At 33.9% G+C, this 17,953-nt stretch overlaps 2 protein-coding genes across 11 annotated transcripts in view; one reads left to right on the top strand and one right to left on the bottom strand.

The window, feature by feature from the left end:
- Window positions 1-15,199, top strand: part of LOC105347423 (uncharacterized) — a 32,289-nt gene extending 17,090 nt beyond the window's left edge. For 5 of the 10 annotated variants that reach the window (XM_066067310.1, XM_066067312.1, XM_066067314.1 and 2 more), the window contains 9 exons: window positions 7,939-8,000; window positions 8,829-9,143; window positions 9,570-9,727; window positions 10,110-10,160; window positions 10,475-10,531; window positions 11,711-11,975; window positions 12,414-12,475; window positions 13,134-13,284; window positions 14,458-15,199. In XM_066067310.1, coding sequence (XP_065923382.1) covers window positions 7,939-8,000; window positions 8,829-9,143; window positions 9,570-9,727; window positions 10,110-10,160; window positions 10,475-10,531; window positions 11,711-11,975; window positions 12,414-12,475; window positions 13,134-13,284; window positions 14,458-14,590 — 1,254 coding nt within the window. In that variant the 3' untranslated portion in view covers window positions 14,591-15,199. Of the gene's footprint in view, window positions 1-7,938; window positions 8,001-8,828; window positions 9,144-9,569; window positions 9,728-10,109; window positions 10,161-10,474; window positions 10,532-11,710; window positions 11,976-12,413; window positions 12,476-12,556; window positions 12,601-13,133; window positions 13,285-13,724; window positions 13,742-14,457 lie in introns of all 10 variants that reach the window. The other 5 variants (XM_066067319.1, XM_066067317.1, XM_066067320.1 and 2 more) reach the window with 5 other exon arrangements.
- On the bottom strand, window positions 2,937-5,288 carry LOC105347422 (serine/threonine-protein phosphatase 6 regulatory ankyrin repeat subunit B). Its single transcript, XM_011456519.4, has one exon. It carries the CDS (start codon window positions 4,430-4,432, stop codon window positions 3,107-3,109), a length of 1,326 nt encoding a protein of 441 aa, XP_011454821.3. The 5' UTR covers window positions 4,433-5,288; the 3' UTR covers window positions 2,937-3,106.
- Window positions 15,200-17,953: the final 2,754 nt, after the last annotated feature.

Here is a 17,953-nt window from a genome sequence, read left to right as displayed (position 1 = left end):
CGGGGTTATCTCCTCTTCTGTATTTTTATTTAAAGGCTTACAAACTAATTACACTTAATGAAGATAGAGCTTCTTATCAGTGTAACTATTTGCCTGTTTATACCAGTAAATCTTTATTCTTTGGTATCACTTAACAGCCAAACAACAGATGTTTTTGCAATATCTGATCATAAGAAAATATAAGTAATATCATAATGGTACTGTCTTCTTCAATTCTCATTAACTCATTAGAGTTTTCTCCTTTCTTGGGTGAAAGAGGTTAAAAACAAATTTAAAGTTAACACCATAGGCATTCCTCAATATATAATAACTATTCAATCTACCTCTTTTCATTGATTTGACTTAATTTTTTGCCCAGATATATTTGTATTTCATAAAAGAATGAAATTACAGACATTTATCATCGTATATGTGCTACAGGGTTTTTAAAGTGGTTTTAAAATGATTCAAATATTTGCATCTTTCTATAAGTATATTACTGAGTGATACTCATGTGAACATCAAGTGCTGTTGTCCTTCAATCTGTTTTTGAATACAAAGTTCAATCTTTGTGACTTTCATCATTGAGGTAATTCTTATCAAGCTGCTATTTTAACACCTGGCTTTTGACATGGTATTTACTCAGTGACATGTAATGTCCCTCTCTCTGTCATGCGCCAGCTCTACCATGGCATTGGTTTACCGGCAGCCTTATAAAACCACACTTCATTTATCATTGATAATGAGACAAAATCTCTCGATGCCAAAGGTAGTTATCGATTTGTGATATACATGAACCCACCCCCTTTTCAAAAGAATAGAGCGTTGATATCCATAAAGGACATTGAATACCCTGAAAAGTTATAGAATTATTTTAAAACAATTTCTGAAATGAGAAAGAGCATGCATTCATGATCAAAAGCAACACTTTATAAATACAGACTTTCAGGAAATCTTTTCATACACATTAGAGCCCTACTTTTATCTGCAATGTCATGTATGGGGCATAGAATCGGCTGAACAGAACATTTTGATTAGATTGATATTAATCTGTTATTTACACTTTGGTGGAAAGTGACATCAAAGCATCCAGAGAGCATTTCCAATCAGGTATATCAATATCGCTAGCGTTGTCATTGCCCTGACCTTTGCATCAAACCCTCAAAGAAAATTCCAACCATAAAAGGCAAGTGTGGAATTCAGGGACTCTTTTATGATTGGGTTATTAATGCATGTATTGATCCATTTCATATTTCATTATCTGGCCAGATTTTATGTGTATCCAAAACCTTTCTGTAGCCAATTTTCAATAGGATATTATATTATTGACAATTTTTTATTCACAGGAAGGGTTTTTTAAAGGAATGGTTGGAGTGTTGAATAGATATAGAGAAAGTACTGGGTAATGCAATTAAAGTTGGAACCTCAATTTCCATGACAAATCTATTAAATATTGAATTTTTGCCTACTGGGAATAGAAGATTGTAATATGTTGATCTAAAGTGGGATTTGTGCCTTGAGTTTACTGCCTAGCAACTTAGGGAACAACATTTAGGACAGGCACCAAATATTTGCTGAAGTGTGTCGACTCATGAAAGTCAGAAACAATGGGTGCACCTCCTGCATATTGACTTCTCTGATTTTTAAAAACTTGTATTAATGATTTTCATGCATGCATTTGCATGTACAATCAATGTTAAACAACAGTTGTCAAGCATTAGGCAGATTACCTCAGATTAATTAGTCTTAGACCTATAATTGTCAATGCATAGAATCTTTAAATTAGCATGAGTACATGTAGAATTATTGTTAAGTAAAGATTTAATGGTGCAGAATTACATATAGAACAAAAAAAATTTCACAAACTCTAAATGGATTCATGTATATAAACGAAAAATAATTATTTCAAGTTCATGGTTATTGATAAAATTCCTCTCGGAAATGTCCTGAAATTATTGCCTCTTCCTTTTGTTATTTAAAAATGCTTGGAGTTTTTGTTTTTTGTTTGGATATTTGGACCCATAACCTTTTATTTAATCCCATAGCTTGTTCATCTCCTTCCTTTTGGACACATTTACCTTATAGAAACTTAAGAACTTCAAATCTGTTAGATTCTGATACCTTTTCAAAATTTATATCAAATACATTTAACTATATAGTTCATAAAAATTATTGAACTTATATTAATAAGTTTTAATAAATATATTTTTATGAGCAAATTAAGAGAATTTTTTTATATATTCATGTGTTAAATATTTGATTTCTGGTTTTGCTTGTTCAAACAAGTTTAGACTGTTGAATTTTAGAGTATCAAATATCGAGACATTTATTGCCCAATAAGGATAAATTTTACTGCACTTTGTCAGGTGTGTAATTGAAAAAAAACCTGAAACCACTTAAAAAGTGAAATTTTTTTTATTCAATTACATCTTTTGGGTGGGACACAAACAATTCTTTTGTCTATGGGATTGGTCCGTGGCAAGAAAAAGATGAATTCTGTTTCATTAAAGAGCTAGTCCCTCATGTTTAAGAAAATGTGTCAAATAACACTTTAAATTCCAATTAGAATTCTTTTAATAACCATCCCGAGAGTACTATATGTATACACTCGTATGTCAATATATAAAAGGGAAGACAAACACCAAATGTTTCTCCAGCTACCTTTCTCCTTTGTACCTTTCATTATTGACCAGGTGTTTAAAATGCTAACAGCAATTTGCCATAATTTATGAATGAAATATTTTTATTTTTTTTGTAAATTGCAATTTACCTGGACCAACTAAAAACAGGCATTTCTCACCTTCTTTATGGCTTATTTACACTTAGATTTTCAGTTAAACATATAAAAAGCTAGGTTTTAAAATTTAAATCTCCTTTTTAACCCTTGAATCAATTTCGGTCTTTTGTAGATCTGTAGGAAAAAAGATAAAATCACCATTAGGTCAAGGAAAATCGAATGTCATTTTCTCACTTTGTTTAATAGCAGGTAACTAGGCATAAAACAGTGTCTCATGATAAAATATATGGTGACAGTGTTATTGGGTACGAGTCATTCACGGGTATTCACAAGGAAAGATTTTATATCGTGTCTGGTAACAAAACATTTTTCACAATCAGAATAAATATATTATACTTTAAACATTTTTGTTAATATTTCATTCAGTCTTCCAGTCTCATCATAATCCATTGCCGTTTTGTTTTCCTCATCTCTTGTGCTGAAATTAATTCCACCACGAATCAAGCACAGAGCAGTATCAATGTGGCCATTCATAACGGCAAAATGGAGAGCAGTTTTCTGGGTATTGTCGTAACTGTTCACATTGACACTAAACCTGAGCAGGGCATTGATACAGTCTGAGCTTCCCATTCTAGCAGCGTAATGGAGAGGGGTATGACCATGGAGATCTCGGAGATTCAAATTAGCTCCGTATTGTAATAGGGAGTAGGTAATACTCACTTGTCCTGCCTCAATGGCGTTGTGTAGGGCTGTTTTATTGCCAATACTCATAATGTTCACATTTGCTTCATTTCTCAATAGTAGGGTAACTATCTCAGAGGCCTTGTTGGTCGACGCTATGTGTAATGGAGATTTTCGGAAATTTGTGGTCAGATTGATGTCTGCTCCATTGTCAATCAGAAGTTTGGTGATGGGCAAGTGGTTGATTGCACAGGCCAGGTGCAGTGGGGTTCTTCCCATGAGTCTCTCCTTGGTATTGATATGAGCATTGCTTTTCTTGAGTATCAGTTTGGTGATGTCCAAGAAGCCAGCCGACACAGATAAGTGCAGAGGAAGCATCCCGGACTTGTCTTTGAAGGAAATATTAGCATTATACTGTATAAGCAGTTTGGTTATATCTGGATGTTGGTATATTATGGACAAGTGGAGAGAGTTAATGCCATTGTGGTCACAAGCATCTATTTCTGCTCCTTTCTCCAACAGAAGTTTGGCCATGCTGGGATCATTCCTGATCATAGCAAGGTGTAAAGGAGTACGTCCCATTTTGTCTGCTGAGTTGATAGAAGCTCCGCACTCAATAAGGATGTTAGCAGCATTAAGCCTACCTGTGGTCACCATCTTGTGTATGATTTTAGCACCAGTTTTTATAGAGCTGGATTCATTCACATCAGCACCATATTCTATGAAACATTTTGCAGTGTCCAGGTTGTTGTGAAGAAAGGCTGTCTGTAGAGGAGTAGCACCATCATTGTCGTGAACATTTATTTCAATGCCTGGTTCCAATATCATCTCCAGTATCGTCTGGCGATGCCATCTGGCTATGAAGTGAAGAGCCGTGGTCCCGTCGGAGGTGATGGTGGTGCTCAAGTTGGGGCGTAACTTTTTATACTTGTTGAGCACTTTCTGAATTTCTTCTATGTCTCCAAGGGTTATGGCTCTCACCAATTCACCAGCAGCTTTTTCCAAAAGTTTGAAGTTTTTCATTCTGAATGTCATACTTCTTTATCTGATAATCTTTTTTTTTCTAAATTTTCACACGTTATTCAGTGTACCGATTTATGGGGTAAAATCATCCCTTCCAATGGCTTTTTACTCTTCCTGATCTACCTGTCAGAAACCGTTATGGAGCAAGAGTTCAGTGAATTTGCTTTTGACATGGTACAAACTGGTCACTAGAGAGCTCTTTCCACTTGATTCAAGTCGCTTAGTCAACATGTAAATGTATGTTGTTAGATTTGAACATTGAGTCATCCTCGTAAACATATACACACTTTCATCTGTAATCTTCTCGTCTCTACTTTTAAAGCGCTCAATCCCAGAATTAATGGTAAATAAAAAGTTATTTGCTTCTTAAAGTTTGTTGTCTCTACACCGATGTAAAATTTAAAAATCTCCACGTCAGAAAATATTTAAACATAATAAATTATTAAAACAAGTACCCATTTAATAGTTTCTGCTGTTGTTTTCAACAGAGATCCTCTTTCCTTTAACTGGAGTGCCATTTTCTGAAGTTTCCACACATTGTGTGCACATGAAAAACCGAGTGTTCACCATAAATATGCATATTGTACACGAGCGACATTTAAATTCTCTGTTTATTCTCACTGATCAATAAGGTGGATTTAATCCAAGGTAAAGACAGGGATTTCGCCGTATTTCCCACAAATACAAACTCTTTATCTATCAGTGGCAATTCATTGATCGCAAGGTCTTTTACATTTTGAAAAGTATCAATTTCTTTCACCCTGGTATTCACCCTCTGTACCCAATAATAGCTGAATACCCATGACTTATAATAAGACACTAAGCCCACTTACGGAACATAAAGTGGTTAAAAACATTTCATTACTAATGTGTTCACAATGAAGTCATTTATACAGCTCAAGGGTCTGGCACCTTGAGTACATACTGTGAAATATTAAACTTGATTGCAGGGTTAGACACAGGTATTTAATGGCATTATCCAACAAATAAGATTTAATATTAAGCACCGAATACACAGTTTTGATTTTGGATCAAAGGTTTTATCATTGACGGGAATCAAATATAGGAGGTACAAGCGTGGCGCATTGTTTCTCTATCAGCTATCTGTTTGCATTAGTTACAGCTAGTTGTGTAGTACTAATGAGATGAGCTTTATTGCTTTGTTTTTCTGATATCTGTATCAGTTCAATCTGCAATCAGAATTCCACTTTCGAAGGCATTTGAAAAATGCGTGAATTATATTCATCTTGGAGAAATCTGTCTTTGAACTGTTTCATGTACTGCAAAAAACATTTAGGAAATTTGAATTTTAAAGAGTCTTTTGTCCACTTAAATTTAAAGTTGTACAGGCCCTGCTTTTTAAAAAAAATCACACAAAAGCTATTAAATTAGAAGTCAGAAGTGATAAATGACTTGTTTTGCTTGCTTTTGTGTTGTTTAATTCAATACAATACAAATATTTTGAATTAAAACCCTGGGGTCTATATTTTTGTAATGGATTGAATAGATAGTTCAGATGCTATTATTTTGGGTTGCATGGAAGAAATCATTTCATATCAAATAGAATATGAAGGTGTAGAATATAACACATCTTTATAGGGAGTGAATCAAGCTATTCATGAAAATTATTCATTCCCGTAAATCAAAGTACTGAATGTGCATGCGGGAACTGAACTTTACAAACGTTATATAGAAAGAAAGAAATTAGGATAGTAAACTAGGGGTTGCTTTGTTTTTGGAGTGTTAATACTTATATTATTTCTTGCCGGGAGTAAGATGGGGGAGGGGGTGGTCAAAATGCAGAACAAACTATACTACCTAGCTATATTCTCTATAGATATTTATCCCTCTAATGTATGTAAGATGTGAACAGACCTCTCCAATCCCCATGTATATGTTGCATTAGGTTAAAAAAAATGTGTTTGCATTGATATAAAAGTTTATAGAAATAAACCACTACAACATATGCAATAGCCATGATATAATTGTGTTATATATACCGGTATATATATATATATATAATATGTGTACTAGCTTTCATTTTGAAATGATTTTTTCTTTCAACTTTCAGCAAAAGTGGAGTGAGAATGAAAGTTAATTACCTTCAAAGGAATTTTAAATTCTGAATTTTACAGAAACTTCCATCTCTTTTTTTATTACTGGTATTTGTATCTTTACATTGTGTTTTTGGTGATGACATAAAACTGAACATGAAGTTCAACTCGCAGAAACCAATACATGTACAAATTAGTAATAATGTACCGGTACATGTATAATGTGCAGTTCTTGTCTTCATTCAGTATTGTTTGGTATTGATTAAGTTGATAATGTCAATTCTATTTCATCAAAACAAAAGATTATAATACACATTTTGAACTAGATATTCTCCTCCGTGAGGTATTGATGTATTTCTGTTTTAAGTTTCTGATACAATGTCAAACAACAGTGGGCTCTCAGTTCAGCTGGAGTTATTACCAGCCATGTTTGTTCTAGTTCAACAGAGGTAGGTCCCTAAATGGACTGCCATTCAACCATAGTGTTAGCACTAATTAACCAAATATTTGTTCATTATACATCACATATATTAGTTTCTAATCCTATCTTATCACGGATTATTCTGAGGTTTCTGATAAAATGGGGACATTATTAGATAGTGCATTGAAGAGCTCTGCCAATCTCCTGTGTGTGTGTATTTATGAGCCAGCCTCCTGTTTACTTATGCCTTCTTATCACTTGTCAAAACCGTCATTAATGAAATGAAAACAAGTCACCTTTTTCATTTTCTTTCCATTCTTTCAAGTCAAGTGTTGGACAGGGTTTACCCTCTGTAAATGTGTGTCCAAGAATACTCTGTATTATGAAATGACAGATACGAATCCACAATTTGTTCAGAAGTTTTTGTGGCTTTATGACTTGCCTTTATTACATAATTGACTTTCTCTGGAACTGTTTTATGCTGCTTTAATGCCTCTTTTCATTAATTCGCCATAACTTTACATAGTTTTGCTGCTGGTATTGTATGGATGTTGTTTTAGGTCTGTGGCAACTATCCTGGGAAATTTCAATTCTGTATCGACTGATTTCAGAAATAATCAAAATGAAATGGTTTTTTCCCTCTTAGCTGATTAACAGGAACTGCTGCCTTAACAATGGTTCAGAGTCATGGCCTATCATTAGAATGTTCTCCTACCTCTCCCACTCAGGGCCCTATACAGCAAAAACAATACAGGTTCAAATACTGCAACATCTATGTCTAAAACATTGTATGTTATTAGCTTTGGTGTTAAAAAAATATGTTTTGTTTCCCATTAGTATTTCAAGAACATGTTAACACTTGAACATGTCCAGAAACACAAGGTCATCATGTACTCTAGTTTATAACTTTCTTGGCTCCATGTGACGGCACAAGATATACAGTACGCAAGGAATGTGTGGTGCTGGCCGATCATACTTCAGGATTCCTGTGAAGAGGGTCCCGAGATTGATGGATACTAACTCTTGTACTTCTGCTTTTGTAGGACAATGAACAAGCTCCTTCTGCTCAGGAAGTAGAAGAGGGGACCAAAGAACCCAATCAAAGGTAAGAGAGACAGATTTACACTGCAATGGAGCACCCTTAGTCCATGTTGCCTTGTCAGACCTGCAATCAAACTGATGAAGTGGATTGAAGGGGCCTCTGTCATCTCCACGGTGACATATTGCTGTAATATTCCTAGAGTACACAGTCCTATCGAGTTCGAGCTCTTAGCACGGTGATAAAGCACCACAGTACTTGAAGATCTCAAGGCATTTAGACGCTCTCTACCTTGATATTTTTCAGAATCATTCTTGTTTATCAGTTCTTTAACTTGGAGTGTCATAATAATAAATGTTGAACTAGAAAGATGATTAAAAAGCGATTTGTACTGAGATTTTTAATGGCTGCATGTCACAGTGCATTTAGGTTGGAGAGGTCAAGGGTTATAAATGGACACTTACACTTATACAAGGGGAATTCTGGATAAAAAGTCCAGCAATAAGAACATCAGCACAAAATGTACCATTTCTTGATTCAGTTAATGTATAAATTGTTTATTTGTTAATTATGTAATTGTACCTATCGTAACTTTGTAAGGAATATTGGTGGGGAGGGAGGTTATTCATGTATGTCAACTTTCTATGAAAATTTTTCTATCACTTTATTGATTCCTTTTATTTCAATCACCACACATTCATCTATATACATAATGTATGTACTTTTGTTAAATGGTCCACATTGTTTCAATAATAATGTAAATTTAACATTGTGATATTCATCAAGGCACCATTAAGTGATAGTAATGCAATATTTTATAAGCATTTAAACATATTGGGGAAATACCCACACCATGTTTTACCAGTCCAGTTCATGAATTGACTCATTCTACAGTGGTAATGAGGTGGAGCAACCCACAAATGAACAAGTGGCAGCAAGTGAGGTAAAATCTGAGGAACAAGTAGGACATCCCCACCCAAGGGATTCAGTCACTCCGCCGGAGGGAGCGGGAAGACAGCAGGTGGCAGAAGATACCCTGGCAGTCAAAGGCCTGACCCTGAAGATGCAAACCTCAGGGGAAGAGGCAGAGCTGACAGCTAGAACCGATGGAGACACAACGAATCGCAGTGAGGTCAAAGGGTCAGGGGTTCAGGGGTCACTCAGCAGTCGACAGAGCACGCCCAGAACTGGGCAAAGACCTACCTCAGGGTTAGTGAAAAGTATCTTTTTACCAACTTTTGTTGTAATTCCTTTATTAAAACAACAGAGCTAGCGGTATTATTTTTGCCACATATATATTTCTTTACTAAACCAAAAGTTACTTTATGAAGTCAGTTGGTTTGATTACTCATTCATTCTTTATTTGCACAAGACATATATCTTATGGCATAGGTTATTACATATAAAGATTAGCAATATTGAAATAATGGTATGGTACATGTACATGTATAGTACATTGACAATGTATATAAAATTAATGGGTGAATATGTACCATACATACATACTTAATTTTTCTTGCACATTAAGTGTAGGTTACACCAGCACACTTATTTACATCATATCATTCATCTTAATCATCATTGACATTTATTTATAAGTTTTGTATATTAATCATGATCTAATGTGTATTGCAGAAGAAAACAAGTCAGTACTCGGCCTTACAGTGCAATGGATGCATACAGATACATAGTGGCCCATCCCATTAAAACCAACACCGAGGCTGGATACAACACGTCGTACCAAAGACAGCGGACCGAGGCTTGGAAACAGACCGCAGCAAAGTCCTCCAACAGTAATGTCTCAGTACTATACTCTCTCACTGACCCCAGAAACGAACCATGATAAATAAACTCCCATACTATGTCAAACCAAATTACATTGTAACGGTTTGAAAATCATTAAAAATCCATTTGATATGTCATATGGTGATGGTAAAGATCATACTACGATACATATTTTATCTTGTTTTTCCATGTGATATCTGTATTATAAACATACAGACAAGCAAAGTCCCTTAACACTGTTTTTAAAATACGATACATGTGGATGAATTGCAATCATCTCCCTTTTCAAGGAGAAAATATAATATCTTCTGTAAACTTGCCGAAGCTATTAATACAGGTTAGCCCTTAAAGTTGTTAAACAAAAGAGACATGCTTTTATATTTTACACAGTGGAGGACGTTATAAAAGTGTCAGTGGTACCTGTTGTAACAAAATCGGAAGGTAAGCTCACTAAAGTGGGCGTGGCTCTTCTCCCTCTTGGGGGTCAACCCTAACTATGCAGATTTCTGTTTACTACACAAACGACAAAATGCTTATTGTTTAATTCAATAAATTCATTATTATTTTTGGCACAGCTTCTGTATTCAGTTTACCAATTAAACACATGTTTTAATCTTCACATTAGAATTCATAGATGTGAAATTTTGATGCATTATTATATATTTTAAGTTTGAATCATCACTTTTGCTTAAATTCTTCTGTCATTTATTGAACCTTTGTTTTGTGTGAAATTTGAGACACCTGTTCTTTTTAAGACACCAACACAGATAGTGTCCTCCAATTGTCATTGATGAGTGAGATGAGCAGCAGAGGTGACCGCTCAAATATATATTTATACCCTCTCTATGGGATCTTATTTAATATTACAAACAATTATCACCAAGATAATTAGCATTTTTTAATGGGAAAAATGTTCTTCATAATTCAGATATATCTTTCAAATAATAAGCATATAATACACTCTCTATGGGATCTTTTAAAATATTACAAATAATCATCACCAAGATAATCAGCATTTTTTAATTGGGAAAATGATCAGTCTTATTTTAGATATTATATCTCTTTCTCATATAGAATGCATATACATGTGTATATATGATAAATGGACTACTTGTACAAATACATCACTGCTTTCTCTGCAAAATGTAAACCAGTATATTAACCAAGAAATATATTTCTTTTACCATCAAAATATATAAGCACTTTAACAAAATCATCAGTATTAAAACAAATTACAATGTATATTGATCCAGTGTAACTTAAAATATGCTACTAAATTTAACCTAATGTAATCCCAGTATTTTCTTTTGTATCAGTATATATTTTACCCCGGGTTTGAAACTTTTAACTTAGTACATTTTTATAAATAATTTTTTATCTAAACTGAAAATAACAAAGAATAAATTTTTTTTTGTCCTTATAAAAAAAAATGATAAAATTCACTTACAAATGTACATGTACTATTATATAGTCACAACTTTGATTTATTAGCCATTGATCTCAATTTTTTGTTATTTATGAATGAAAGAACATTTTGAATTTATTTGCCTTTATTAGTACTTTCCTTTGTTTGTTACAGCTTAAAAGAATGGTTGCCAAATCGATATCATTTTATCACTGCCAACCTAACATGTTTAATCTTGTATCAATGACTTTTAGCAATTAAAAAATAAAAACTAAATGCATGTAGCTAGAAAATAAGATTTACATATGAAATATTCCTCATGAATCTGCCTAAGATGTGTTATGACTTAAAGCAGCTTTGTTTTTAGGATTCTTCTTCATGGTTTTATCTTGTATTGAACATGGATATAAAACCAATGATATTTAGTTATATTCATTATATAATATCTATGTATTTATTTTTCTAAGGAAATTGATACCTGCTATATTGTATTAAAAATATACATGTATTGATTTCATTACATATTTTGACTATTTTTCTTGTCAACCTGATTACGGTATAACTAATACAAGTCTTGATTTTACAGGACGAAGGAAATCTCCCCCGCCTCAGAGACCTTCCTCGCCGGCAGCCATCATCCGAATCCAGTCAGCAAATCACCACCACAGCACCACCAGGCCATCCAGTGCACTTCATGTCAAGGTGGGATCTGATTGGCTAGCTGGAGGTCGGGACATCTTCTGGGAAAACGTTCAAAAGAGGCCACGGTCAGGCCATGTACCTGGGTGGAAGGAGGGGCTCCCTGAGAGCATGAAGAGACCCCGGTCAGCCGTGGCCAACCGGACTCTCAGGTCAGGATCGAGCAGTGTCGATCACTTCTCTCACAAAGTTCATCATGGTGTTAATGTTACTCATCTCTCACTTACCATGGATACAATAGTTATTAAACTCAGTGATTTTTGCTGAAATGGAATCACTTATTACTGGGTCTGAATGGTCACCAAAAGTACATAAATATTGCATCAACCAGTCAAGGAAATTGTGAAGAGAGATAACTCCTACTCTTAGTAGTGAATATAGCTCAATATATATAACCACATGACTGTTTAGAAATATTGGGAAAATCAAAGTAGAAGTTAACATGAACTTGGCAGCTTTAGGCTATCTTCAAGTAACAACAGAAGCATGCATACAAATTGAGTTCTTTAATGTAGGTCTAAAGAAATTCAATTCAATCATTACTTACTACATATTGCTAAAATAAAATCATTTCCGCTTTTTTATTACAGACGATCCCGAGCCTCTACTCCAGTAACACCCTCCTCTCTGATGTATGAAAGCATGCTCCATGGTAGGTATCAACCACACTATTTCTCTTCTCGGCATTGTCAAATTTCATTCCTTTCATAACGATTACATGTTCATTTACCAGGATCCCTAGAAGATTGCACAGTTGTACCAATTCCTTTTCGTATGGTATAATCTGTTAGACAAGTCCTCACTGCTTTGTACTGGTTTACTGCACCATGTGTGCACAAGTTCTATGGGTGTTAGTGAAAAGAAGGAGGGACACTTAGATGTTTTTGTATTCCTTATATTGAATAAAATTGTTGGATTATATGAATATTTAAAAATTAATGAAATAATTAGAGACTAGATGTTTTCCTAAAAATTATACAAAATGTATACTTGTTAAGCTTAAATCTAGTGTAAAAAAGATCAAATGAATTTAAAAGTAGCAAATGTAGCAGTATTGCTCTTCTTAATGAATAAACAATTAGAAAATGCTTTTTCATATGTTTAAGGATTTCTTTGATCTAACATAGAAATTGCTTGTTTAATTCAACACAAAATGTTCATTAAGGATATGGTAATCTATATATAAGGAGACAAACAAATTGCAAAAAATACCCACTGGTATATAAGAAGGAGCACGTCTGGAGAAAATGATGATGCCACTTTGTTTCCACTAATTTCACTGCATTGACACTCACATTTTGATTTCCTAGGTTACCCGACTCCCAACGGATCTCTCCCAGAACTAACTGACCTCTCTGACTACCCCCATTCGTCGGGCAGTCACCGAATACGCATGCTTGGTACCCCTCATGGGGGCCAAGCTGAGTTTTACACAACTCCACCACACGATACTGTATATAGGTAGAGCTAGACTGGGGCGCTAGCTTGTATGTGAAACTTAATACGTATATGTGATTGCTCTAACTCTCCGTGAATGAAATGTACATTAAACGCATGGTTTGACTATTCATACAACATTGTTGGACAGTATATAGTCTTGCAGATTGAGGTGAATAATAGTTAATTTGGTATCTAGTCACCCCTGTATGGCCTAGCATCACTCAACAACTAACATTATATGTACAGATATGATATCCCATGGTGCATTTGATTAGTGCCAAAGATCCCTTAAGAACAAGACTCTTATTTTTGTTAGCATAATTCTTACAATACTTATTTATCATGTACATGTAGCAAAACTGTGATATATTTGCAGGTCCTACCATTTACATTTTTTTCCTGTTATTGAAAATAGTGCCTGCATGCTTTGTAATGATATTACTTTAAATGTTGATTAATAGAACCGACAGTGAAAAGAGTAAGAATTTTTACCAAGTAGAGTAATGTAGAGTTCTAGAGACTAGATATAAAGAATAGGGCAGATTTTGTAGTGAATTAAGCCCTCTTTAAGTAGCTTAATAGCAAATGACATAAACTTGTTATGATGTTGTCAGGAAGAAATAGTGTCCAGTCAGATTATTATGGTCACATTTCACTGACAGGGTCATTTATGTGCTTTAGAGCATGATGATTTGATAAATACTCATTGATGTGTGAGCCTGAGTGAGCTTTTTTGCTGAGTGAACTCATGCTCTCTGATGCGAGTTCTTCCTTATACTTGCTATTGTGTGATGGGTTTGTGGAAGGCTGCCTGGTTCAGAGTGCTCTTCGGTGATGGAAAGCTATTTCATTTCTCTCTCTCTGAACTCCCCTTTAACCTGAAATCCTCACTTTTGGTTGCTTTGGGATGTGTGCACATCACAAGGTAATATATGCTAATTTGGCTTTTCTGATTTCTCCATTTTTTGTTTGATAACAATAATACAATAGATTATTTACATGTATATGTTTTACACATATGTTAAAATTCCTTCTAACAAAGCTATCTCTCAAGTCTAATTAAAATGAATGTAAAAAAGGATAACTGTCTCTCAAAATAATATATTCTTCTTTAATAACTCTAGTCTTAACTGTATCTTTAGCAACAACCATTTTCAAATTATTGAATTAATTTTGATTTTGCTCTCATTGAAGCTACAGGAATCCCCCATGCACACCTATGTCCCATAGTGCTAAGCTGAGTGTCATCAGTATGCATTGCATCCCAGAGGTTTGGACCGAGGATCAGGTCACAAATTATGTCAACAGGCTGGAAATCCACCATTAAGCCACAAGATCCATTGCCAAAACCATCTTATAGTTTTTGAATTTGACCTTACTAAAAATTTATCATATTACATGTACAAACTATTTGTAACTTCTATTTTAGACATGAACATGGATTGATTTTCTCACAGAAATACTTGTATTTATGCATTTGAAGTAGTTGTCAAACATGTTTATTGTCTAAACATGTAGTTCATGAAAAACTTCAGGATTTTCAAGGTTGGCAAAACCTTTACATTTTTATTGTATTTATTAATTGTTTACATGTGATAGATGATCTGTGATATATATTTTGGGTACAATGAAGTATGTGTTAAGAAAATAAGAAAATCTTTGATATTTTACATTCTGTACCACTTCTATATAGAGGACCTCTCCAACGCTTTGATTACTGTAAATGTTTTTTTTTTTTTTTGTACGTTTAGACTAAATTGTTTTTTTTACTATTTTAATAGTTTTAGAATTGGTATTAGGCTTACTGGTAGTCAAAATTTCTGAATTAGAAAACAATGTTTTTTGTTGAAAGGACATGTACATGTAATTGATGGGATAACAAGAGTTCTGTTTATCATGGAATGATTTTTTAGGTAAATTAAATTAAAATTGAGAAGTCTGTTTTAATTCTTCTTCAATTTAAAAAGGAAAAAAATTTTTTTGTTGTGTTACTGAATAAACCCCCATTATTTATGTGTAAAGAGTGCATTTTGTACTTTTTATATTTATTTTTTTCGTTTTATTGATTAGGAAAGCAATTTGTGTACAATTGAATATATTTGGTGCAACTTGTACTCATTGTTGACATTTAAATTTTTTATATAAATAATTGAGGCCTATGGGTCACATTGCTAATCCAAGGATCAATATTCAAGTAACTGGCTAGCTTAAAAACCACCAGGGGTTGTGGGGTGTTATAGTTTTAGGGGACTTTTAGACAAATTTTAGATTTCTTCATGTATATAAAGACTCCTTACCTCCAATTGTGGTCAAAATGTTAAAAGTTAAAGAGGGGTAGACGGATGGATGTCGCACAAATTCAGGAAAAGCTCTCTTGATTTTAAAGAGGCCATTTTGTGATTTTTGCGTAAAAACTACTTTACTCTCTATTTTAAACCATGTGTAAAATATGTTCTAATGCCTCAAAATACAGATAAAGTTTATACAAGAATATATGGGAAATTGCAATATTCTACACTTTGAAGCAGAATATAAAAATACTACAAAAAGGCAATAATGGTGTATAACAAACGTAGATTGGTACAATGGATTCATTTATAGCCCAAAGGAGAGCATGTTTATGTAAGTAAAATTTCCAATGCAAACACTTATTTTCTCTTATAACATATTCGTACAAAGCTTCATTTAATCATATTGTTATAAAAGCATAATGGCAACACTACGGAAAATCATTGTATATTGTCCTACTAATTTAATAAACTTATTCTCGTCAACAATATGTACAGTACTAACCCTCCTGTATATATTGTCGCTCTTCATAAGGGTATGCTAATGATGCTGAAGAATACATAAATGATAAAATTCAATCTAATAATAAATACAGAAAGCAAAGTACTATATAACATCATGTAAAGAAATAATTTACCTAGATGTTTAGATAAATCGTTATTTTCAAGGATTTGTACACCTGTAAGTTAGGAAATAAATTTCCTTGCATACCAGTCCCTTAGTATGACAAAAATCATTGTTCATACAGGGTTTTGTGTATAAGTAGATTAAAATCCATAATATATATTTCAGTTTTTCAAGAAATAATTTTTCCACTTTCCATGGAATGTTTTTTACTCTTTAAAAACATTTTTTTAAAATTATTCGAGTTCAGGGTTCAAGCGGCAAAGTTCACCTTACTGTTGCTTTGATCCTTGTTTACATTGTAGTATCTTATGTCCTTTGTAAGTATTGGAGCATTATGAAGCCCATTCTTTAAAAAAACAATCTTTATTAAATTGGTTGTATCTGTAGAAGAGAGAGACATACAGTGATAATCATGTTCCCAACCCATAGTTGCAAAAAAAAAAAATAAAAAAAAAAATAAGTAAATGGATAAATAATTGGAAAATAAGAAAATGATGTCAAAATTGACGTTTTGGTAACATCCACTCACCCCACCCCTAATTGTAGTTCCTCTCTCAGCAAATGGAGTCGTAAACGTAGTTATTTAAAATGAACACGATAATTCCCTTTGGAAGCTTGCTGATGTGTTGGATTGTATCTTTCAAATTCTTTGAAAAAAGATTTTAAGGGTTTTTAACCGGTTTTTCCGAAGGAAAAATAAGGTTGTTGAAATGGTGAAAACGGCGGGTGGGCAGGCGGGCGGCTGCCAAAAGGGTACCCTTATTGTACGGATAGCTCCTTCTATAGTTTTCAAGATTGGAAGGTGTTCTTTTGCTGATCAATTGTACATATATCAGAGGTGTGCATATTGCTAGGATTTTGTTTTCTGATAATTTATGAAAAAAATACCAGCTGTTGAACTTAATCATTTTTTGGCAAAATATTGCATATAGGGTACCCTTATTGTACGGATAACTCCTCCTACAGTTTTCAAGATAAAAAGTTGCTCTTTTGCGGATCAATTGTCGAATATCAGAAGTGTGCACATTGCTAGGATTTTGAATTCTAGTAAGTTATGAAAAAAATACCAGCAGTTGAACTTAGTTATTTTATGGCAAAAATATTTCATTTACAGTACCCCATTTCTCTGGATAAGTTGTGTTCATCAATTCAGGATTGACAAATGGATTATGGATACTGTTCACACAAAAGAAAACCCGGTGTGCTGTCGCATTGATAGCTTTTCTCTTGTTTCTAAATATTTTGATGAATTTACCGTTTTTGGTCCTTTTCTACCCACTAATCCTATTTTAATCTTTTCTTTTACGCAAGGGTGCTTTAAACCAAGTTTGGTTGATATTGGCCAAGGCGCTTGGAAATGCAAATGGACGGGCGGACAAACAGACAAACGCCGAACAAAAAGTGCATGTCATTGAGCTAAAAATCAGTCGCCAATGTACCAATTATTATATAATAATCTGTTGGGATTCAATTGCTTATTGCGATAAAATCTTGACAGAGACAGTTTATGTTGAGTTGATTATAGTTGCTATCAATAGAGGGTCTATAGTCGGAACTTAGTACACACATACACACTAGTACTGTTATTTCCTTCCCCAGCTCACACTAATTTGAATGGCGAAATGCTCCGAGTAGTCTGCCGGACTCCATAGGGCGATATAGCTCAGAAAAGAGAATTATTAAGGAAGAAAACCCTATAATAGAGAGCAAACATAGGACAAAATATAAGTGGCTGGTAACATGTGCGCTGTTATTTATGTCAATAATCTTGATA

This window comes from Magallana gigas, chromosome 7, assembly GCF_963853765.1.
Source record: "Magallana gigas chromosome 7, xbMagGiga1.1, whole genome shotgun sequence".
NCBI classification, from domain to species: Eukaryota; Metazoa; Mollusca; class Bivalvia; order Ostreida; family Ostreidae; genus Magallana; species Magallana gigas.
Note: the sequence above shows the minus strand (reverse complement) of the source record. Positions and strands in the feature narration are given on the sequence as shown.

Coding starts and splice junctions, on each gene's coding strand:
- LOC105347422 (XM_011456519.4), bottom strand. CDS start 4,432: ATGACATTCAGAATGAAAAACTTCAAACTTTTGGAAAAAGCTGCTGGT.